This window comes from Gorilla gorilla, chromosome 17, assembly GCF_029281585.2.
Source record: "Gorilla gorilla gorilla isolate KB3781 chromosome 17, NHGRI_mGorGor1-v2.1_pri, whole genome shotgun sequence".
Taxonomy (NCBI): Eukaryota; Metazoa; Chordata; class Mammalia; order Primates; family Hominidae; genus Gorilla; species Gorilla gorilla.
This window is the reverse complement of record NC_073241.2, coordinates 79,941,525-79,963,791: the sequence shown is the minus strand read 5'-3', so window position 1 is coordinate 79,963,791 and position 22,267 is coordinate 79,941,525. Positions and strand designations below refer to the sequence as shown.

At 48.6% G+C, this 22,267-nt stretch overlaps 1 protein-coding gene across 7 annotated transcripts in view; it reads right to left on the bottom strand.

Moving 5' to 3' along the window:
- MAPK4 (mitogen-activated protein kinase 4) overlaps positions 1-22,267 on the bottom strand; it is a 169,556-nt gene that overhangs the window by 55,230 nt on the left and 92,059 nt on the right. For 4 of the 7 annotated variants that reach the window (XM_055368529.1, XM_055368532.2, XM_055368531.2 and 1 more), the window contains exon 2: positions 11,837-13,434. In XM_055368529.1, the coding sequence (XP_055224504.1) occupies positions 11,837-12,382 (546 nt within the window). In that variant the 5' untranslated portion in view covers positions 12,383-13,434. Of the gene's footprint in view, positions 1-11,836; positions 13,435-16,882; positions 17,066-22,267 lie in introns of those variants that run through there. The other 3 variants (XM_055368533.2, XM_055368530.1, XM_019014222.4) reach the window with 2 other exon arrangements.

Genomic DNA, 22,267 nt, shown 5'->3' with positions numbered 1-22,267 from the left:
GTCTAATCTCTTTACACATATTTTAACCAGTGAAACGAGTGAAGTCCTAAAGACAGGCTTATAAATTATGAAGCTATAAGGGATAAGATTATGTGACAGAACAAAGATCCAAAAACATCTCATCAGGTTACAATATTTGCAGGAAGCCAAGAAGATGAAATCTACAAGGGATGAGGGTAAAGAAAGTCCTGTACTTGGGCTAAAAAAAGATCAACCATATTCATGTAAAACAGAGTATACAGAGCTAACAGAAGTTAGTTGACTACAGGCTCAATGAGCCAACAGTGCAACCTGGCTACCGAAAGACCATGGGCAACATGAACAGCGTGATGTGTACAGAGCAGCAATGTCGCATCCCCACTGATGCTGTGCTGGCTAAATCACATAGCACCTGTTCTGGACAATACATTTTAAGAAAGGGTCTGCCATGCCTATAATCCCAGCACTTTAGGAGGCTGAGGCTGAGCCAGGCGGATCACCTGAGATCAGGAGTTCAAGACCAGCCTGGCCAACAAGGTGAAACCCCGTCTCTACTAAAAATACAAACAAATGGGCTGGGCATGGTGGCTCACACCAGTAGTCCCAGCACTTTGGGAGGCTGAGGCAGGCAGATCACAAGGTCAAGAGATCAAGACCATCCTGGCCAACATGATGAAACCGTGCCTCTACTAAAAATATAAAAATTAGCTGGGCAAGGTGGTGCATGCCTGTAGTCCCAGCTACTTGGGAGGCTGAGGCAGGAGAATCACGTGAACCCAGGAGGTGGAGGTTGTAGTGTGCCAAGATCGTGCCACTGCACTCCAGCCTGGCGACAGAGTGAAACTCTGTCTCAAAAAAATAAATAAATAAAAACAAAATTAGCTGGGTGTGGTGGCAGGTGCCTGTAGTCCCAGCTAGTTGGGAGGCTGAGGCAGGAGAATCGCATGAACCCGGGAGGCGGAGGTTGCAGTGAGCCGAGACTGCACTATTGCACTCCAGTCTGGGCTACAAGAGCAAACTCCGTCTCAAAAAAAAAAAAAAAAAAAAAAAATGGTTTGCCAAGAAGGAGGTCAATGAAAGGGCAGTCAGGATAGTGTGAGCTCTGGAAATGCAGTCACCTGAATGGCCATCAAAGCAGCTGAGCTCAGTGGCTGAGAGCACAGTCTCTGAGCTGCCACTGGGCTTTGCAGTCCAACGCTGCCATTGACCAGGCAGGTGACCCTGGACAAGTTACTCTCTGCGCCTTAGTGTCTTCATCTAGACAATGGGGGCAACAACAGCACCTGTTAGGTTGTTATGAGGATTTAGTAGGTTAACACCCATTAAGCACTTAGAAGAGTACCTGAATATTTTTGTATAGGGGGGCTTCTAGCCTACCGAGATTTACAGGGACATGGTAGATGACTTCAAATCCTTGAATGCTGCCCTGAGGAAGAGAATTTATGCTTGAAGACCATGCTTGATTCAATAGAAAGGCAGAGGCTTGGCTTGTTCATTAGCCAATTAGCACTGAATGAACTCATACAATGGATCAGATACTATGCTAGATGCCAGGAATATAGAAATGAAAGAGATACATATGTTTTTCTAGGGGCCCTGCCGGGTCTGTCTGGGAAGAGGCATGTAAACAGATCATCACAGTAACCTGGGGATAACGGCTTTGCACAGCCAGAGGAAGGTGTGATTAACTCTTCCCTGGGTTGCTGGGCGAAGCTTCACAGAGGTGGGACATTTGAGCAGGGTCTGCAGGAGTTTATGTGGGAGCAGAGGGAACAGTGTGTGGGACCAGAGCTGTCACTGGGTATGGTATTTTCCAGGGAATGGTGACAAGTCAGTTACAACACGAGGGAGTGGAGTGGCAGCAGATGAGGCAAGGATAAGGGCTGGTCTCTCCCAGCTCACAGATGTGTGAGACTGAAATAGAAGGTAACCACAAAAGGCAGGATCATCACAGCAATGCGATGCCCACCCCCCGAGCCTTCTATTTCTATACTACTGTCTTCTCAACAGGCTACCGCAGCAAAGCTAAATCAAGAAACCACATTTCAGGAGAAAACGGAAAAGGATTTGATTCAATTTTCTAATTATCCTTCTTCGATATAAACCAAAGAATATCTGCCTATAGAATAAGACAGTGTCCTGTTCCTGAGATGTTTACAACTTGGGTGTACCCAAGTGGAGAGACTGGAGCAATGACTGAAGGTCGGGTCCTTTACACCAGGACTGAAAACACCCTCTGAGAGGGAGTGAGTTCTCTCACCAGCAAATCTTGGGTATAAAAGGAAGGAGGAGCTCATTATTCAACACTTATCCACCGAGGCCCTCCCACTTCATTCCATTTAATAATATTCATTAATCAGCTGGAGAAAAAAAGACATGTTACATACAGGGGAACAATCCTATGAATGAAGACCAACTACTCTTTAAAAACAACACGGACAGGAAATAAGGCAATGACATTTTTGAAGTATTGGAAAAAAATGGTAAATTCAGCATTTTTGTTTTTTTTTTGAGATGGAGTCTTGCTGTGTCTCCCAGGCTGGAGTGCAGTGGCACGATCTCGGCTCACTGCAAGCTCCGCCTCCTGGGTTCATGCCATTCTCCTGCCTCAGCCTCCCGAGTAGCTGGGACTACAGGCACCTGCCACCATGCCCAGCTAATTTTTTGTATTTTTAGTAGAGACCGGGTTTCACCATGTTAGCCAGGATGGTCTCAAACTCCTGACCTCAGGTGATCCACCTGCCTCGGCCTCCCAAAGTGCTGGGATTACAGGCGTGAGCCACCGCGACGGCCAATTCAGCATTTTACACCCAGGGAAAATAAACTTTAAACATGAGAATAAAAAATATACTTTCTAGGTAAACAAAGGATTTGTCACCAGCAAGCCTGCACTGCATGAAACACACTAGCTCCACTCCAGCGTCCCTAGTGGGCTGCAGACTTCCTGCCTGTTGAATTCTTCAAGAGCTTTGGCACTTGCCACAGGAGGTGGCAGCTCTCATGGTGAGGGGAGTACCAGGTGAGTAAGCAGGCTGGGCTTCCGAAGAGGGGGCTGTTGATCCCTTTGAGGCATTTTTTATTTATTTTTTTGAGGCGGAGTTTCACTCTTTCGCTTAGGCTGGAGTGAAGTGGTGCAATCTCGGCTCACGGCAACCTCTGCCTCCCAGGTTCAAGAGATTCTTCTGGCTCAGCCTCCCAAGTAGCTGGGATTACAGGTGTCTGCCACCACACCAGGCTAATTTTTGTATTTTTGGTAAAGATGGGGTTTCACCATGTTGGCCAGGCTGGTCTTGAACTCTTGACCTCAAGTGATCCACCTGCCTCGGCCTCCCAAAGTGTTGGGATTACAGGCATGAGCCACTATGCCCAGCTCTTTGAGCCATTTAATCAACTGCTTACCCCTAGTGGACAGCCAGACCCACAGGCACATTGGAAAGGGGGAACTTTGATACAAGGGAAGCAGCACAGCGTGGCTGATGTGCACTGAGATAGCTGGGCCAGTTGCTGAATAATGAAATACTGCAAGCTGACTGGTAAATAGCCACTACTCCAAGCCCCTGACTCCCTTGCTCCTCCCCTTGATCCAGCAATAAAGGGTGAACTGGTGGCAAGCAGGACGCCTCTAGGACCCTGCTTCAGGATCCTGGCTGGCTTCCTTTCTGACTGGTCATCTCCCAGGCCAGGCTTGTGCTTAAAGATTTATAATATCACCCCAAGCTCAGTGGGGTTGCTTCCCGGAAGGGTGGCCTGGGTGTGGTGTTCTTCTGAGAGTGGGTAGAAGAGGACCCCAGAGGCCCAGGGACAGAGGGAAGAGCCTCTTCCCGGGGTCCTCTTCTGCCATGGGAAGGGGACAGGGAGGCACTGAATGCCAACACAATGAGCTTTCCAAGTCTGCCTGGGTGTTCAAGGACACCTGACTCTCAAGTACAGCCTCCGTTCTAATCCCCTTGATCATATTTTTCCCTTTAAAAAAGGGATATTTCATAGCCTTTTAAATAAATCTTTTCAGCTCCACTGATTTGGAATAACATGCTTAGTGGCTTCAGAAGAAAGTGACCTTTCCTGCTAGCTGAGCCCTCAGAAAGTGCCCTTCCACAAGCTCATTTTCCCATGAAATCCAGCCTCTGCGGATGGCTGGGTTCTGCTCCCAGCACCAGCCCTGTGGACCCCATTCCTACTCTGGGGTCCTGGGAAAGTCCTTCTCCACTCCCTGCACCCTGTGGGTTGCCATCTGCACTATGGAGACCTGAATATAAACACACAGACACTAAAAGGGCACTCTCTTGATCACCGGCAGAGACCCCATTTCAGTCACAGATTGAATATTTCTCCTCCTAGTTTCAGCTTGGAGAGAATTTGTGCTTTAGGAGAGCTTTCTGTGTGTTTTTCTCAGGCAAGAAGCCATCAAAGGAAGACAGAGTGCCCAGGAGAGGGAGGAAATGAAGTTGATCAACATGATTTTTTTTTTTTGAGTCAGGGTCTCACTCTGTGGCCCAGGCTGAAGTGTGATGGTACAATCATAGCTCACTGCAGCCTTGAACTCTTGGGCTCAAGTGATCCTCCCATCTCAGCTTCCTGAGTGGCTGGGACTATAGGTGTGCACCACTATACCTGGCTAATTTTTTCTTATTTTTTGTAGACATGGGGGTCTTGCTGTTGCCCAGGCTGGTCTCAAACTCCTTGCCTTAAGCAGTCCTCCTGCCTTGGCCTCCCAAAGCTCCGGGACTATAGGCATGAGCCACTGCATCTGGCCTCAGCATGATTAAACCCATGTAAACCCCGCTGACCAGAACTCCCAAGCAAAGCCACTGGAAGCTGGCTGCATGTGTTTGACATCATGTACCTCTTTTCCTCCTTTGGGACCTCAAATTGAACCACAAACTTAACAAACTGCAGTAATTTGCTGAGCCCTCAATCAGACATTCAATCTTGCTGAACTGTGAAACCAGTGTTTTTGCTTTTAAATAACATCTAGTGAAGTAGTTCACACCAGAATGAAAAGCCTATGTTTTCCAAAATTATTGTTCGTATCACCTAATTGTTAAAAATCAAACCTAAACATAAACAGTCCTCCTATGGGTTTAGGTCCCTGGTATGTGTAGCTTTCCAGTAAACTCGTGCCATGGGGGAGCAGGCAGTTTCCAAGGTGATGTGAGTGAGGCCCTCCAAAGTCATCCTGCTTAAAACAATCCACATGACTCCCTGTCACAGCGCCTGAGATTCCCACCGTTAGCAGCCCTTCTAGTTAAGGCACCTGCTTCCGACACACCTGTGTTCTCTGGGAGGCATTCTTAGTCTCCTTCATTGTGCTGAAGTTTGAGAGCCACAGCTCCAAGCGTCAGCAAACACATCAGGAGCATCAGCTTTCTGTCCTGAGATAAGCGATCCCATGTCTTTGGGTCAATGGTTCTTAAAAGTTCAGGAGCATCAGAATCCCTTGGAGGCTTGTGAAAACACAGATTGCTGGGCCTCACCCTAAGGGCTGTTGTTTGAGATGGAACCTGGGAATCTGTATCTCTAATAAGTTCCTAGGTGAAGCTGAGGCTGCTGGTGTGGGGCCTCACTTTGAGAACCACTACACTAGTTGATTTTTTTTTTTTTTTTTTTGAGACGGAGTCTCACTCTGTTGCCCAGACTGGAGTGCAGTGGTGTGATCTTGGCTCAATGCAACCTCCACCTCCCAAGTTCAAGCAATTCTCCTACCTCAGCCTCCTGAGTAGCTGAAACTACAGGCACACACCACCACGCCTGGCTAATTTTTATATTTTTAGTAGAGACAGGGTTTCACCATGTTGGCCAGGCTGGTCTCAAACTCCTAACCTCAAGTGATCTGCCCACCTCGGCTTCCCAGAGTGCTGGGATTGCAGGCGTGAGCCACCACACCCGGCCTGCTAGTTAATTTTTAAGGCATCCTAATGAGATATGGAGGCAAAGCATGGAAGCGGTCTGATCGTGAACGAAGAAAGAAGACAGAGGGCTATGAAGCAGAAAGGCTCAAAGGCAGGCCAGTCCCGTAGGAAACAGACTTGCTTGAATGATCCACCAAAACACAAGAGCCTTTGCCCAAATTCTGATGGGTCCCTTCCTCTTCCTTTCCTTCTTGGGTATTTTCTGCTTACTGCCCCTTTGAAAGGCGGATATGTGAAAGACAAGTGCCATGTGGCTTATGAAAGAATAGGCAATGAGTGTTTTTTTTTTCTTTGAGATGGAGTCTTGCTCTGTAGCCCAGGCTGGAGTGCAGTGGCACGGTCTCGGCTCACTGCAAGCTCCACCTCCCGGGTTTGCACCATTCTCCTGCCTCAGCCTCCCAAGTAGCTGGGACTACAGGTGCCCGCCACCACGCCCGGCTAATTTTTTATATTTTTAGGAGAGACGGGGTTTCACCATGTTAGCCAGGATGGTCTCGAACTCCTGACCTTGTGATCCATCTGCCTTGGCCTCCCAAAGTGCTGGGATTACAAGCGTGAGCCACTGCGCCCGGCTGCAATGAGTGATTTTAGGTCAGTCTGTCAGAAGCAAATAGAACTTGTTATGATTATCCCTTAGAGAGACAGAATGAGGAATGGATATGCTATAAATTCTGCCAGGGGATTAGAATTAAAGTAACTTGTATTATACCATACCCACCTAATTTTAGAAGTACTGCTGCAAGAACGATAGACCCGGCAATGGGGCCTCTATATGTGCCTTTGGCAGTCAGAGGTGTGAGCTGTAGAGGGCTAGCTTTACTGTAAATGCCATGATGCACACTAGTCATAGAAGGTTACTGGATCAGGAGTTTGACAGTTCTTGAATGTTGTAGAGGAGATGAGCAGGTTTAGTGAGCCCAGGGTAAAATAAGTGCTACAAGCAAGGGTAGTGGGTGGTCCCCCCGGCAGCCCCAGCGAGGACTCTATGGTAGGAGGAGAGGTGGCCCTTCCTGGAGCAACACACTCTCACCGTGAGTCAAGCTGTCATCGTGCTCCTCAGGACCTCCGCATATTCTTGAGGTGGTTCCTGACCTTTCTTAAGCCTTACACAGTGCTCAGTGAAGTCTTAATGACATTTTTTTTTCTCTTTTGAGATAGTCTACTTCCTAATGGGATAAATTCAGAAGAAAGCACGCTCCAATCCTTCAGCTGCCTCTTCTCAACACAAACAACAAAGAACTCATTAGCGGGCCTGCAGAGGAAGCGGTAGAAAGGGCTTGTCACAGGACAACGGGCTGACAAGCCACCCTCAGGTGGGATTGCAAGACTCGCCCCAAGGCCACTGGGTGAGGAGTGGGGTCTGTATCTCAGTGAAGGGGAAACTGACATCTGGTGTCTGCCTGGCATTGCCGTGGCATCTCTTTGGGCAAAGTTTGGTTAGTGATTTAGCCCTGCATACATCTGAATGCACTTTGACAGCCACGCTTTTTCATTTGACTCTAGCAGGAATCCTATGAAATAAGCAGAATGGCCTGACTCTCCCGATTTGGCAGAAAAGACAATTGGGAAGTGAAGCTCTGAGAAAACAGTGGACACGGAGTCAAAACCCAGGCTCAGCCGCTCATTGCGTGACCTTGAGCGAGTCTCCTTCCCTTCCAGTTTTGTCATCTGTGAAAAGCCAGGGATGGACAACATGGGTGTGAGGTCTTTTTACAGATCTATTCTAGGGATAAACTACATGAGCAAAAGGACTTGCCCAAGGTCATGCAGTTGGCGAGATGAGCGAGAATAACACAGAGGCAGTGTTTTCCAGACTGCCCCTGTTGAAAGGGAACATCCTCCATTGCCACCCACACCATCTCCCGAAGTGTGGGCTGCAGGAGCCTCTACATGGCCCCTAGACCTTGCAAAGACCAAGACCCCCAGGGGTGGTGCAGTAGGGGGCACACACCCAGCATGCGTCCTGACTGCAACTTGAAACCTCGACGTGGCCAGTTGCTCATTAGAGAAGAGAAGGCCATTTCCTTTGGTATCTCCTTCACTAAATGAACCTAATGGGCACATGCCCGGTGTCAGGCCCTGCGCTAGAGGAGGGGATGTGGAAGCAAATGAGATATACTGTCCACCCATGAGAAAGATGGGAGGCATGAGGACCAGGCTGCTGCATACTGCTGGGTGGGTGAATAAGAATTCATCCATGTGCCAGGAGGGTGGTGCGCCCCCACTCCCTGGGGACAGATGCTTCTGTGCTCAGGACCTTTCTGGACTATGCCCTGTATATCTTTTCACCTGGCTGTTTATTTGTATCCTTGAAAATGTCCTTCATAATAAATGTAAGGAAGTGTTACATGAACCTAACCCTAACCCTTACAGTAAATGTAAATAGGTGTTTCCCTGAGTTCTGTGAGCTCCTCTAGCAAATTAATTAAACTCAAAGAGGGGACCATGGGAACCCCAACTTGAAGCCAGTCCATCAGAAGTTCCGGAGGCACGGACTTATTAATATGACTTGTGGGAAGAAGGGGGCAGTCTTGTGTCCCTCAACATGTGGGATCTGATGCTATCTCCAGGTAAATAGTGTTGGAATTGAATTGGGGGACACCCAGCTGGTGTCCACTGAAGAACTGATTGCTAGCTTGCCGGTGGGGAGAAATCCCCAAGGTTTTGAGGTCACAGAAGTTTTCTGGGTATGTTGTTGTGGTGTGAGAGCAGAGGAAAAATGTTCTGAGAGTTTTTCCAAACAAGGCTCCAGTTGGATCACTAAGCCTATCGCTGGCCCTGGGCTGTCTCAGCCAGGGAGAAGGGGCATTTTTTTGTCCCACACAAAGGCACTCGCTACAGCCCAGGTGAGCATGGTCTTCTTCAAAGGGAGTGGAGATCCATAAAACTTTAGAAGGGGTTAAGTTTGGGGAAGTTTGTGTGTAGACAGCATCCTCCAAGCACACTGGAGAGAGCAGATGCATGCCCCAGATGTACACATCTGACCACAACCAACCTACTGTCTGGAAGAAGTATGTGCTCTTTTTCTGAGAGTCAACCCTTCCAACCACACAAAATCAATGAACCCAACAGCTCCCTTTCTGCAATGTGCTAGTAGATGACTATTCTTCCATCTGTTCAATACAGTCAACAAAATTGATTGAGGGCCATGTCTTAGGTACAGTGATCAGAATCCATGGAGGGGAACCATAAAGAAGGAGAGACAGCTTTCAAGGGGCCAAGGGACTCTCAGCTTGGGAGAGTACAAAGAGACAGACTCAAATATTCCTAGGACAGAGCAGAGAGTGATGAGTGTTAGAAGATACCCGTGATGGGATGGGGAAAGTCCCATGGGAATTCAGAGAAAGGAATGATTAATTCCAACCCAGAATCCGGAAAGACTTCATGAAGGAGACAGCGCTCAGAGAGACCCTCCACCAGGAGAGGAAGAGGCCTCAGATCCTGTGTCCTTTGGCCATATCAGCTGTGTAAGCTTGAGAAAGCCGTTTCTCTCTGTTTTAAAATGAACCATTTGCCCTAAGTGCTTCACAGCATTATGGGGATTAAACGAGAACTGATTTAAATGCACATTGGATAAATAAAAGCACCAAATATAAAGCCTTTCATCATCACTGTGGGAAGAGAGGGCAGAAAGCTAAAAGCAGAAAGTGTATGAGGGAGGAGGTGGGGTAGGGGTGGGTGGCATCTGCCAAACACGGGGGTGCAGGGATGATGTGAGCACCTACTGGGCTCATAACTGCCTCCAGTGATTTCTTTAACCTCCCACAGTGAATTTTATTAAAGAGAACCCAATAAGAGCAAGTCAGAACATCAAAATTCCTCTGCATTGGGAAAACGAAAGTCCCAACCAGGGAAGCGGCTTCCAGTCCCAAGTGACAGGATAACACTGAGCCCAGCCCTCAGGGTTGCTGGGGGATCGTGTGAGCCTTGGTCTCTCCAGCTCCCAGCACTGAGCTTGGGTTTGATGTTGGCTCAGCAAATACCCATTAAATGAATGGATGCAGTCCTGACTGCTTTCTAAGGAATTTTACATTCATGGACCATTTTGATTCTTAACCATAAGCCAGAGGAGCAGATAGAGCACAATTATTATCCCTGTCAAAGAGGGGAAACTGAGGCTCCCAGGGGGTAAGTGACTATCTACGTCCAAGCTAGCACTGTTAGAACGAACCCAGACCTCTGACTCCTCCTAAAGGGTCCTTTGCTCACACCATGTCACCCCCAAAGAATTATTATGATAGCCAGTTTACACCACAATAAACCATCTTTCTGGACCTTCCTAAAGCCCTACTATGTGCTGTCTTAAGCTCTTTCCTTGTTGCAGCTCACTTAATCAGGTTCTTTCATCATATGATACTCAAATGTACCAGTTTATTCCAATTCAGAAGGTAGTTTTTGTGCATCCCACATATAAGAGTCTTGTGGATTTTCTAGGTTTTTTACCAAGTAAGAACAGATTTGGATTAAAACCCTTGGTTTGGTGGTTTGGAGTCATTGCTCCTTAGAAGAAAGAGAAAAAAGAAGCAGTTCAAGGAATTAGAAAGAGATACAAGGGCACTGTTTCTCCCTGCCTCCCCAGGCCCCAGCCCATGGACATTCCTTCCTACAGAGTTGGCTGTCAGTTTTGACAGATGGCTTGGCTGCAGGAGTGGGGCAGAGGGCAGGCTCATGGTTAAGGTCACTAAGTAATTTGTGGCACCAAGGAGCCAGAGCCAGCTGGGCTGATTTGGGGTCTGAAACCTGGGCTGGAGCCCAAGTTCCAGCCAGGGAGGGTAGGACAGGGAGCCCTGCTCCCTGCCCCCTGTGACGCCCTGCACTGCAGCTGTAGAGGGCAGATCAGTGCCCTTCTATGTGGGGGTGCTAAAGGAGGGCAGAGGAATGGGGCTCAGGGAGACAGCCAAAGCATGCTCAAGGTCAAAACCACCCTCCCCTTTCATGACCCACCCCAGCCCCTTGGATGATAACAGACTACTGTACACCTAATCCCAAGGAGATGTTTTATTCTAATAACATTTTTTGTAGCATCAAGGTTTGGGCAGGAGGCTGGAAGCCACACCCAGCCCCCAGCTCTGTTGCAGGGTACATGGCAACATGCTCATGCTGAGGGGCTCAGAGGCACCCCTAAAGTGGCAGGAACCCGGGGCAGGGGAAGGAAGGGAATGTCAGAGGACTCCCAGCTTCTGAAGAGAGGAATGGATCAGGTAAGAGGAGGTCTGGGCCCTTGAGAACAACTCAGTGTGACATTTGTCTCCAGCAGAGTGGCTGGGTCAGCTCTGATCCCTGCAGTTGGTGGAGCATTTAGCACCCACCACGGGGAATCGCAATAGTACCGTCTGCCACCCATGGCTTTCACATCACACTGAGAAGCAAGAGCATCACGGGACCCAGGAGAACAGAGTCATTAGCTGGATAAGGTACAGTGAAGGATTAGCTCATCAGATCAACAATTTGTGCCTGCTGTCCACTGACTGAGAGAAATGGACACTGAATGGGTCAGCTTGGATGGGATGAGGGAGGTGAGACCAACCAGAGCATGAGGCTCACAGGGTGGGAAGCCTCAGGGTGTGTCCTGAGCACACAGGAAGGACATGGGATGGCTAAGTGGACAGCAGGGATAAGAAGATGCTAGAGGCAAATTCACCAACGACATAGTTTTCAAGCCATAGAATTTAGAGCTGGGAGAAATTTTGGAGATCGTCTAGTCCAGCTTCTGCTGGCACAGCTCAGGGTGATCAAAGCCACATAGCAGAGCCAAGACCAAGAACCAGATCTCCCTCCACGCCTCCAACAACTTTTCAGGCTAGTGATCTTCCTAGCACCCTCCAGCCTCCCCTAATTAATAACTCTAGTCCTCTGACTACCGTGGAGCTAGGAATAGCTTGGGAATGCTACAAGTATTCTTGGGGATTCTGTGGACCACCAGTATCCGCCATTCCAGCCAGACATACCTTGTGGGAGTAATGCTGATCAACGATCCTTGCCAACCCGAAATCCCCAATCTTGAGCACGAGGTCCTCTGTGCTGATGAAGATGTTGGCGGGCTTCAGGTCCCTGTGCAGCACGTTGGCGGAGTGGATGTACTTGAGCCCGCGGAGCAGCTGGTACATGAACAGCTTGGCATGCTCTTCTGCCAGCGTGCCCTGCTCCAGCAGGCATGCCAGGTCGGTCTCCATGTACTCCTGGACGATGTAGGCCACGCTGAACTTGAACAGCTCACCCTGCAGGTCAGTGCCCTTGGGACCGAGCACCTCGTACACTTTGACGATGTTGTCGTGGTCCAGGCGCCGAATGATCTTGATCTCTCGGAGCGCGTGCTTCATGCTGCGGGCATCGCTCAGGGCAATCTTCTTCACAGCGACCTTCCGGCAGGCCCGGCTGTCCACGGCCGACAGCACCAAACCATTGACACCGAAGCCCAGGGGTTGGAAGTCAACAAAGCGCCCACCGAGGTCATACCCATAGACACTGGCGATGCAGTCACCCTTCTCAGCCATTGTGGGCTCAGTGATCTGGAGCTGCCCAGGTAACACAGGGGCAGTCAGGAAAGTCCAAGTCTCGGCTAGTGGCCTCCCTCGCACACCTCATTCTGTCAAGTCCCACGGCTGAGGGATGTGTTTTCTCCTAGTGAGGTCACTGCCACCAGCTCTCTGGAGACGAGAATGGCATATGGCCATGCTCGCTGAGCTGCGCTAGTTGGGGGCGCAGGCTGTCGTCTTAACCTGCATTGGGAGGGCTGTCTACTAATTCCTGTGTTTCCTGAACCCTTCTTAAAGCTTAGAATGGCTCATATTTCTTTTAAAGCTGGCATCTTGGAAAGAAAACCCAGTATCATTATCTATGGAATGTCAAGTTTTCTACCATAGTGGACTGCAAAGTAAAAGATGCAGAAACTCTCCCCTTTGAATACTTTGTTACAAGAGGCTCTTTCTGGCTGAAATGCAAGAGTTGTTTGCTGAGCTGAGCTCCTTAAGATGCTCCAAAGCTCAGCTGTGTCACAGCCTCTCTCTGTATTCCAAGCAGTATGCAGGGATCCCATCAATGAATTCTGGAGGCATCCAGGGGCTTCTTTCTACCTCTCCCGTTTCTACCAGCTCACCTTAGATTCCAAAACCTGAGCCAGTCTGGTAAGCACTGGTGAAAAAAGCTGGAGAAACACAAGCACCTTTCATGAGCTCTACACCAAGTTACGCCTGAGGTTCCAAATGCAGGGGAGCTCAGCTGCCAGGCCAGGATCCTCTGGAGCCTTTGGATGTGGGCAGCATCCTCTTTTGCCAGCTCATCCACGCCACCTCGCCCGAGACTGTATTCCACTGCACCCAGAGAGGCTGCAGGAATGTGGCATCTTTCAGACCAAGTCTCCTTCCCTGTCAAAGAAATAACGTTGGGTAAATTTCCACACTCCGGCTTCCAACACCTTCCCACTTGCGTCTTTTGTTAACCAGCCCAAGTGTTATTTGATCTGTCCAGCCAGCTGAAACACTGCTTGCTCAGGGGATTCCGGGGCTTTGCACTGCCCAGCCACCCTCCTGCTGTGCGTAGTACTCCCCTGGAAGAGACAGAAGATGGATTGATTTGATAAGACCATCAGATGCTGTGCCTCTTATGTCAGTGCCTGCTCCCCCAAGGTTAACATGTGCAAATTACGGTGGAGAATTATCCCTTCTGACCTTTGCAAAATTAATTTGTTTTATGCTCTCCAAACACACACATCAGCGCTAGCTAGGAAGGGTGAGAGTAGAAAGCAACGAGTTGCAGACAGAAAACAAAGGATCGATACTCGTGTTTTTGCACTTGGGTTCCTTTTCTTCCTTCTTTTACAAATGTCTTTGAACATTTTAAGAGGCTTTCACAGGGACTAAGATGTAATGACATTTGTATCTCTTGCTTTCCACATAAGTTGAAGAAGCCCATGTACCAAATTACAAGGAAATAATGTTGCCACCTATAATAAAAGGACTCTCTTTGCCCAGAAACCAGGGTGCGGAGTTCCCAGTGCTATATCAAGACTGGCATGGTGAGCTGTATTCTTTTTGACAATGTGACCTCGCTCTTCAAAGCAATGGGTCAAATCTAAACTTCACTGTCCCTGCCCTCTGGTGGCTGTTGACTCAAATTACAGGTATAGGAACTAAGTGGGGAGGAAAAACCCTGCAAAACTAGACATGTAAATTCAGATCTCTGAAGTAAGGTAATATCATAGCGTCTAAGAGACTGGCAGGTTTTCTAAGTTCATAAAGACCACAGACACACAAAGAAAGAAGACTGTATCCAACACAAAGGCATGAACTTGGCAGACTGCTGCTTTATTCTCATATCACAGGGCCTCCTATAGAGACACTTTGCTATCTGAACTTCGCACAACTCTGCAAAGATAAATGAAGCAAAAACGATAGTCAACTCAATGCTCTGAAATTAAGGGGGCAAATTAGGGGACACAGATGATCTGAAATAGTAAACAATCAGATCGCCTGTAAAGACTTCTAATGAAAGAAATTTGCCAAGGGTCTAGAACATAGTAATTGCTTAACAGATGTTACCTATTGTTGCTGTTTAGTTAAACATTCCCTTACATTTGAATAAGATGTACTCAAGATTCTGATAATTTGTCAGATCTTCGGTAATTCTGTTCTGCATGTTTTTACTGGGTCCAGGAACAAAACAACCATAGACTTACAGAATTTCAGATTGGGAAGAAATCTAAAAAAACAAGGCCCGTGGTCCTTATCTGGAGATGGTACTGCCCTCCTCACCTTATTTGACTGGGAGTCACTACTGGTATTTAATGGGTAGGGCCGGATTTGCTAACCATTCTACCGAGCATTCCCACCTCCACGCCCAAATGCCCAGAGCACATCCACTGACATCCACCCCTCCACCCCTGAATGCCAACAGCACTTCCACTGAGAAACATCGATTCTGATTCCAGTTCTCACTTTACAGGTGAGGATACCAAGGCTTGGAGAGCACCAGCTTAGTGCTTTCAGCATACATACGGTCAATATCCATCTGATGAATGGATAAATGAATACCATTCACTCTGTTTGAGGATGCCCAGCCACTAAGAGACAGTGCTGGGAGCACCCAGTGAACCAGATTCTATGGCCTGTGCTAGCGAAGTTGGCCTGGATACCTAACTCAGGGGAATCAAAGAGCCTCCGCAGCTCCCCATTCTCTCCCTCCTTGACTCCTGCTGCCCAAGTCATGTAATGGCAACTACACTGAAGCTTCTCTTTCTCCCCACAAGCCTGGTCTGACTCCCAAGGGCATAGGAAAAAGAGGCAATTGCATATTATTATTTTTTTTAGGAAGAGACATGCTTAAGCCTTCTTCCTTTCCAGCTCCTGCTGGGTTGTAAACAGAGAGAGGAATGAGCACCTAAGCAGAGGGGATGACATCACAAGCAAGCTGAATGCAGGATTTGCTTGAGATCAGCTGCAATGCAGATAATCAGCGAATAATTAAGAGGTGCTTTATTTATTTTTAAAACTCTTTCCCTCTCATGCATGGGAGGGACTGTATCCCGTGTGTGTGTCTCTTTTTCAGTGGTCTTCCCAATATGCTGTCAGCTTAGGGGCCAGGTACGATGTCAACGTGGCAAGCCTCAATTCCAGCCACTCCACCTTTCTTGTGGGCTGCTAAATAGACTCTTTGCTGCCTGGCTTTTTTGCTTGTATCTTCCCAGTTCCTGAAATATTCTCCTGCTTCCCCACCACCCCCATTTGTTGAAATCCTATCATTCAGAATCCAAAGTCTCACTTCTTTCCTAAAGCATCCATCCTGGTTCTCAATGACATGTCTCCCTTTTCTAAACTCCTGTGGCACTCATGTGTACGCTGTGTTTGGCATTTACCATACATTAGCCTGGGCTGTTATTTAACTTTTTGTACATGTCCATCTCCCAACTAGACTGTAAGCTTCACAAGTAGCTTACAGGGCACAAAGTAGAGCATAGAAAATATCCGTTGACTGGAAGGAGCTGAGTACCGTTCATTATGTCTACACAGTGGTGATGCCCACGTTTCCTAGGTGGTCACTGTCCCTTGTGATACTCGCCATGGAAATTGTTCAAAGGGCACATCTCACAACAAGCCCTAACCATTCAGACCAACTAATATTTCTGAACTTCAATCCTCTTAGTAACATATTCTGCTTAGATGCTGCCTCTCTTAGAGTTTCAGTGCTCTAATCAGGCAGCCTCTTGTCTGACCATTTCTCTGTTCCCATTTGAGTTTATTATTATGCCTCTCTTCTCAAGCCTCTTCATTTTCTGTTTCTTTCTTTCCTCTGTTTCTTTACAGAGGAATTCTTTCCAATTCCTCTGTAATTTGCATTGTAAGCCCTTTGCCTTTCTCCCTAGGTGGGCTGATTACAAGGCATCCACCGCCTAAGAAGTCTAAGGTTAGTGGTCCATTTCTTGCATGATATGCTGAGAGGTGTGGGCCCATTGGCCCTGGGGAGGAGCAGACTGGCATCTGGATGTGTCCACCTGGGCAGGGGAGTGGTTATGGCAGCTCTTGGTGTGGTGCAGCTTCTCAGGGCAAAGCCCAACCATTCTCAGCTCAAAGGTGGTGGTTCAGAGCTGCTCCGAATCACAGGTGTGATTTCAAACCCAGGGAGGTGGCATTCACTGTCTGAGATGGAAAGGTCACTCGTTCAGTCGTGCTTGAATGACACCCAGCAAGAGGAATGCACGGAACTCTCGCAAGGGCAGCCAAGGTCCCCACGATTCCATGGCTGGGCATCGTAATAAAACACAGGAATAGAAAGTTCTACCCTCAGGACTCTGAACAATGGAGTTTCAGCTCTCAACTGCTTTCTCACTGACTCTCAGGCAACAGCTTAGTTGAGGCCAATTAATTATTCTCTCACTCATCCAGCCTTTTAACATGCGGAGGCAAACCAGAGATGAGATGGCGTGTGCCAACTGTCCCTTTCTGGGATTCCTGGGGCTTTGGTTTACAAATCAGCTTTGGAAAGTCTAAATTTAGACTTACCTCCGCGTCTGCTCAGATCCTCCCGAACCTCACGCTGTCGACTTTCCACAGGAACTATCTCCCCAGCAAGGTGCTGACATTTCACAGACACTGCTTTCTTCCCCTCTCCTGAACACTCTGAAACTTACAGGAAGCCCTTCTCCCGAGGAGCCGCTATTTCCAGCTGATCATGCTATGCACTGCACAGTTCTAGGTGGCACCATTCACATCGCAGTCAGTCTGACTCCAAGGCTCATGATCCTAATGAGTCACTGTGGTCTATGTGAATGGAGTCCTCTAGACCAGGAATTGGCAAACTTTTTCTATAACGAGCCAGATAACAAATATTTTCATGTTTGTAGGACATACAGCCTCTGTTGAAACCACTCAACACAACTTAATTCTGCCTTTATAGCACAAAAGCAGCCACAGACAATATACCTGAACAAATGAGCATGGCTGCATTTCAGTAAAACTTTATTTACAAAAATAGGTGCTGGGCCAGATTAGGCTTGTGGGCTGTAGTTCCTGGACCTCTGCTCTAGACTCCATGGGAACATCCTCTAGCTCATTCACAAGCAGGTCCTGAAGTGTGTTGGGACCTGGCCCTTTTCTGGCTCCTCCTGCACTGCACTGTCTCCTTCCTCTTGGACTCAGTCTTCCTGTTGCCCCTCATGGCGACACTATCCCAGGCCTGGCCTCCTAGGGAGCTACCTAGGAGGTGAGGCTTGGTTCAGCTCATATGCAAATTTGATGCCCTCAGGGCCCAGCTCTCCAAAAGCTACCTAATCTGGCCTAAAGGTCCCTTCTAGTTCTGCAATTCTGTGGTATGGCTGATGTGCCTCGCTCCGCAACCCCACTTGCATTTTAACAGAAGCCTGCTGGAGAGATGGCAAAGAGGACATGATGAAGATGGTGGAACTGCATGTCCTGAGGGTTTACCAGAGGCCAACGGCTTCACCTGATTATTTCAGTTGGGTCTTACAACATCCCTGTGAGGTTGATATCATCCTCCATGGAGCTCCAAGAGGGAAGTGATTTTCCCAGAGTCACCCTCTGGCAGGTGAAGAATCTGGGATGTCAACTCAGGTTGGTCCAAGTCCAACACTCACGTTCGAATCGCCATAGTATGATCTCAGCCCCAGCGAGTGACTCTTACCACAAACCATCTAGGCTCAGTATGAGTTTTCAGGCCCAGTGAAGGAAAAATGTGGGGTAGGCACACCTTGTGGTATGTCTCAAATTAAAGCAAGAGGCAGCCACCTTTTCAGCCTTTGTTCAACCCAGTATGGAGGCCACAGTAAGCCCATTCTATGGAAAGAGAAACCGAGAAATAGAATGTTGAAATAATATTAAAAGTGGAGTAAAAAACCCTTGATTTTAAACAACCACACCCCCACCTTCCATCATGTTCTTGACCTTTAACTGTGAACCTCAGCCATGCTGGAGCCTGTGGCACAGGGACTGGGCATCCTTGGGACGAGCTGGCTGACTTGCAGGCATCCTGACTAGCACGGCCTGTAGCTGACACTGACTGTGGCCACCTACCCAGGAAACGTTCCTGCTTCCTCCTTACGAACAAACCAGGTCTGGTTCGGCCATCAGGCAGCTGAGCCTACCCAGGAATGACTCCCAGTGGGTCTAAACCAGGGTTTCTCAGCCTCAGCACTGTCAACATCTTGAGCCAAGTGATCCTTAGCAGTGGGACTATCCTGTGCACAGCTGAATGTTCAGCAGCATCCCTTGCCCCGGCCTCCTAGATGCTAGTCACACCCCCAAGCTGTGACATCTGAAAGTGTCTCCAAACACTGACAACTGTCACCTGTCGGGGAGGCACAAAATCACCTCTGGTTGAAAATCACTGGTCTCAATCAGCAGTTTTCAACAGGGTTGGTGTTGGCATTTGAGCTGGGTGCCTCGGACTCAAGGTCAAGCTGTTGGCCAGGGCTGCAGTCATCTCAAGGCTCAAATAGGGAGGAAGATCTGCTTCCAAGCTCACTCAGGTGATTACACAATGACTCCGGCCTCAGCTTCTGCAGTTCTCTCTGTTTTACGGGATTGTACCATATACTATTGCTGGAAGTTTAACAACTCTGATCCCAACCCACTAAATGCCAATAGCGCTCCCTGGTCCCTGGGCCAGACTCACATTTCCCGGAGTCCCAGGAGGCGATGTCATCTCCCAAACCCATCCCTGTTGAGGACCATGAATCTAAACCAACTGTGGTAATACAATTCCCTCTTGGCAGTGATTGCTTTAGGGGTGGTCATATGATCCTGTTCTGGTCAACAAGCCTAAGGGAAAGTCTGCTGGGAAGTCCTAAGGGAAAAGGTTTCCTTCCCAAGCAAGAAGAAATCCTACTTCCTGTTTGTGGATGCGGTTGTAGAGGAAGTGGTGTTGGTGTTGCAGCAGCTGTCTTGAGGCCACGTGGGGAGGTGGCAGAGGAGCGTGGGACCTTGCTGGCATTGCTGAGGAGCTGAGCCACGCCTGCAACTACCCACCTCCAGCTTTCTTGCCAAGAGAGACTGTTAAGCCCTACTGCTGTTTAAGACATTTTTGCTTTGGACTTTTACATTTTTTTTCACGTGAGGCTGAGATCATCTGATAGTAACTTGCTCAGCACATGGTCTAAATGGAAAGTGAGAAGAGGTAGAACACATGGCTTCTGACCTCAAGAAGCTTATATTCATATTGGGGGAGTGGAACTACAACAATAATTATGGAAACAATGCAGGAACATTCAGGGGTCAACTGTGTGATCCCTACTATAAGCGTAGCAGGAAGCGGGGTGAGTCCCATCAGTCAGAGAGGCTCCTGGAGGATGTGGAAGGCAGCTTTCCAGATGCCCCAGTGATCCTGGTTTTCAGGCCCTGTGTCATCCCCTCCCCTTAAGTGGGTGCTGGACTCACTGACTCATTTCTAAAGAATAGAATTTGGCAAAAGGAATGGGATGCCACTTCTGAGATCATGTTATAAAGAGCCTGTAGCTTCCATCTGAGGTAATCACACTCTCCTGTTCGCTTTTGGGGAAGCTGCTGCTCCTTCTTGAGGCAGCCCTATGGGGGGATCCCTGTGCGTTCTCAGAAATGGACCTGCTGGCCACCGTGTGAGTGAGCTTGGAAGCAACCCTTCCCTGAGTTGAGCCCTGAGTGGACTACAGCCCCGCCAACAGCTTGATGGACATCTCAGGACACCTCGAGTCAGAGGCACCAACTAAACCGTGCCCAGATTCTTGACTCTCAGGAGCTGCGTGGTAATAAATGTTGTTTTTAAGCCAATAAATGTTGGGACATTTGTTATACAGTGATAGCTAACTAATGGAGAGGAAGGACTTGGAGATCTGCAGTTCTTGACTTTCTAAAATAGAGAAGAGGCCTTGAAAAGCCCTCCTTGAGTCTGGGGTCCTGGGTCTCACCTGGCATGGATCTCATTAGATTCCAGAGTCAGATAGAATTCTGGGGAGGAGGGGAATCTTACCTGTCTGTTTTCACTGATGTAACCCAGGGTCCAGGGCAGTGTCTGGCATATAGAGAGGGATTCAATAAATAAATATCAGTGGACACAGGAATGGCTCCATGTTTGCAGTAAGATTTTGGTTATGATACAGTACAACCCACATGGAAAGATAAATTTAAAAAGCATCCCTGAGGCCCAGAAAAGAAAGTTTTTTAAATCCTTCCAGAGTGAGTAGGGGATAAAAGCAGGGGTTCAAGGGAGGAGGCCACACAGGCCCCCAAAAGCATAATGACCAGAGGTGTTTCCTCACCGAGTTAAGAACTGCTGTGTAATTGCTGATCTTTACCATTGAGACTCAGCCGGGTCTTACTCTCAGCAGCGGCAGGGGGACCCCCAGGAATTAGGAGGAACAACTCTCCCTGGCTTTCCGGCTTTTGAAATTAAGCGCTGCTCCCTCCACCCCAGAGGAGTGCAGGCTGCAGTGGTTCGTGTGGAGTGACCTGTGCATGCTCAGGAACTCATTTTCCTTTGCAGAAACCCTGATATATGGGCAGATGGCTGCTCCTAATGGTGCCGCCCATGATGCCAACCTTGGGCTACAGTCCCTATGCCTGTTCCTCTCTCATGCCCAGCACCACTCCCAGCCCAGGACCTGGGATGACCCTTCACAAACACCAGCCAGCAGGACACCAACCGACCCGAGCCAAAAGCCCAGCTTAGTCTAAAATAAATACATCTCAAGCAGAGGAACCACTGACAGGCTCTGCTGCCCATGATGGGCCTCAGGTGAGCCTTCTCCCCCTGGGACGTGTGAGCCTGTGGTGACTGCAAACACCTTAAGGTCCCTGGGAGGCAGTGATGCCACCCACCCTGGGTTGTGTTTCCCTCAATACGGTTTTCTAAAGAACACGCCTGTGGGGACACTGCTGAGAAAGAAACAGGAGGGGACCCTGTTATCTTCACCTCCCTGAGGTGGGGTGGTTAGAGGAAAGAATTGAGGGAGGGAAGAGAAGTTTGCAGAAGGAACATCAGATGCTGGGTGGGGAGTTCCCTCCTCCCCAAAGAGCAAACTCCAGGGGCGTTCGGGCTTTGCTCTGTTTTCCTTTTGAAAATTACGTAACCAGCCAGGGAGAACAAAGCCTTCCCATGCCTCTCAGCGATACTAAAATAGCACGGAGAGAAATTCCGGCTGCCTTGTCGGAACTCCAGCACCACATCAGCAAAGCTGGGGAAGGGGAGCATCTGGGTCCCTGCGTGGGAAGTCTGGGAGCCGGTGGCCGTGGGCATTGCACCAGCTGCACAAAGGCCCCTGCCCAGGCTGAAGGCTGAGTCCAGCTTCTGGTCCACAAGTGTGCCAGGGGGCATGTATAGCAGGTGTGTAAATCCTTCTGATTTTAAATGACTCCTGCAACCTCTGACCCTTGTAGATTCAAGGGGAAACTTCTCTTTTTAAAGGAAGGAGATCTGAGATAGCAGAAGATGGTGGCCTCTTTCAAAATCTAAATCAGTGTGATTATGACTTCAGTGGCTAAATAAGGTGAGGCCCTATTTGGGGCTTGCTTTGTTTGGGCTGTGTTCTGAAGGGAAGTGAACCCAGCCAGGTCTGAGCTTCTCAGAGGAGAGGCAGAGCCTGCATCTTTAATTCTCCCACACTGGCTTCAGTACTTATTGAACGGTGCCTGCAGGCCACTGTGCCTTCCCTGAATTGGGAGATAACTGTGAGCCCACATTTAATAAGCCATCATGGGAATGCAGAAAGTCCTCTGGCAGCTCAGTGTTCAGACCTGAGTTTTCCTGCCAAATTTTGGGACCCATAAATGGGACCACTTACTTTCCACCTGCAGGGTTAGCCCATGGCAGGGATGCTCAAAGATCCTTGGCTTGTAGCCACAGGAGTCCGTATTATCTTGCTTTCGACCAGCAATGGCAGATGTGTGCCGTATATACTA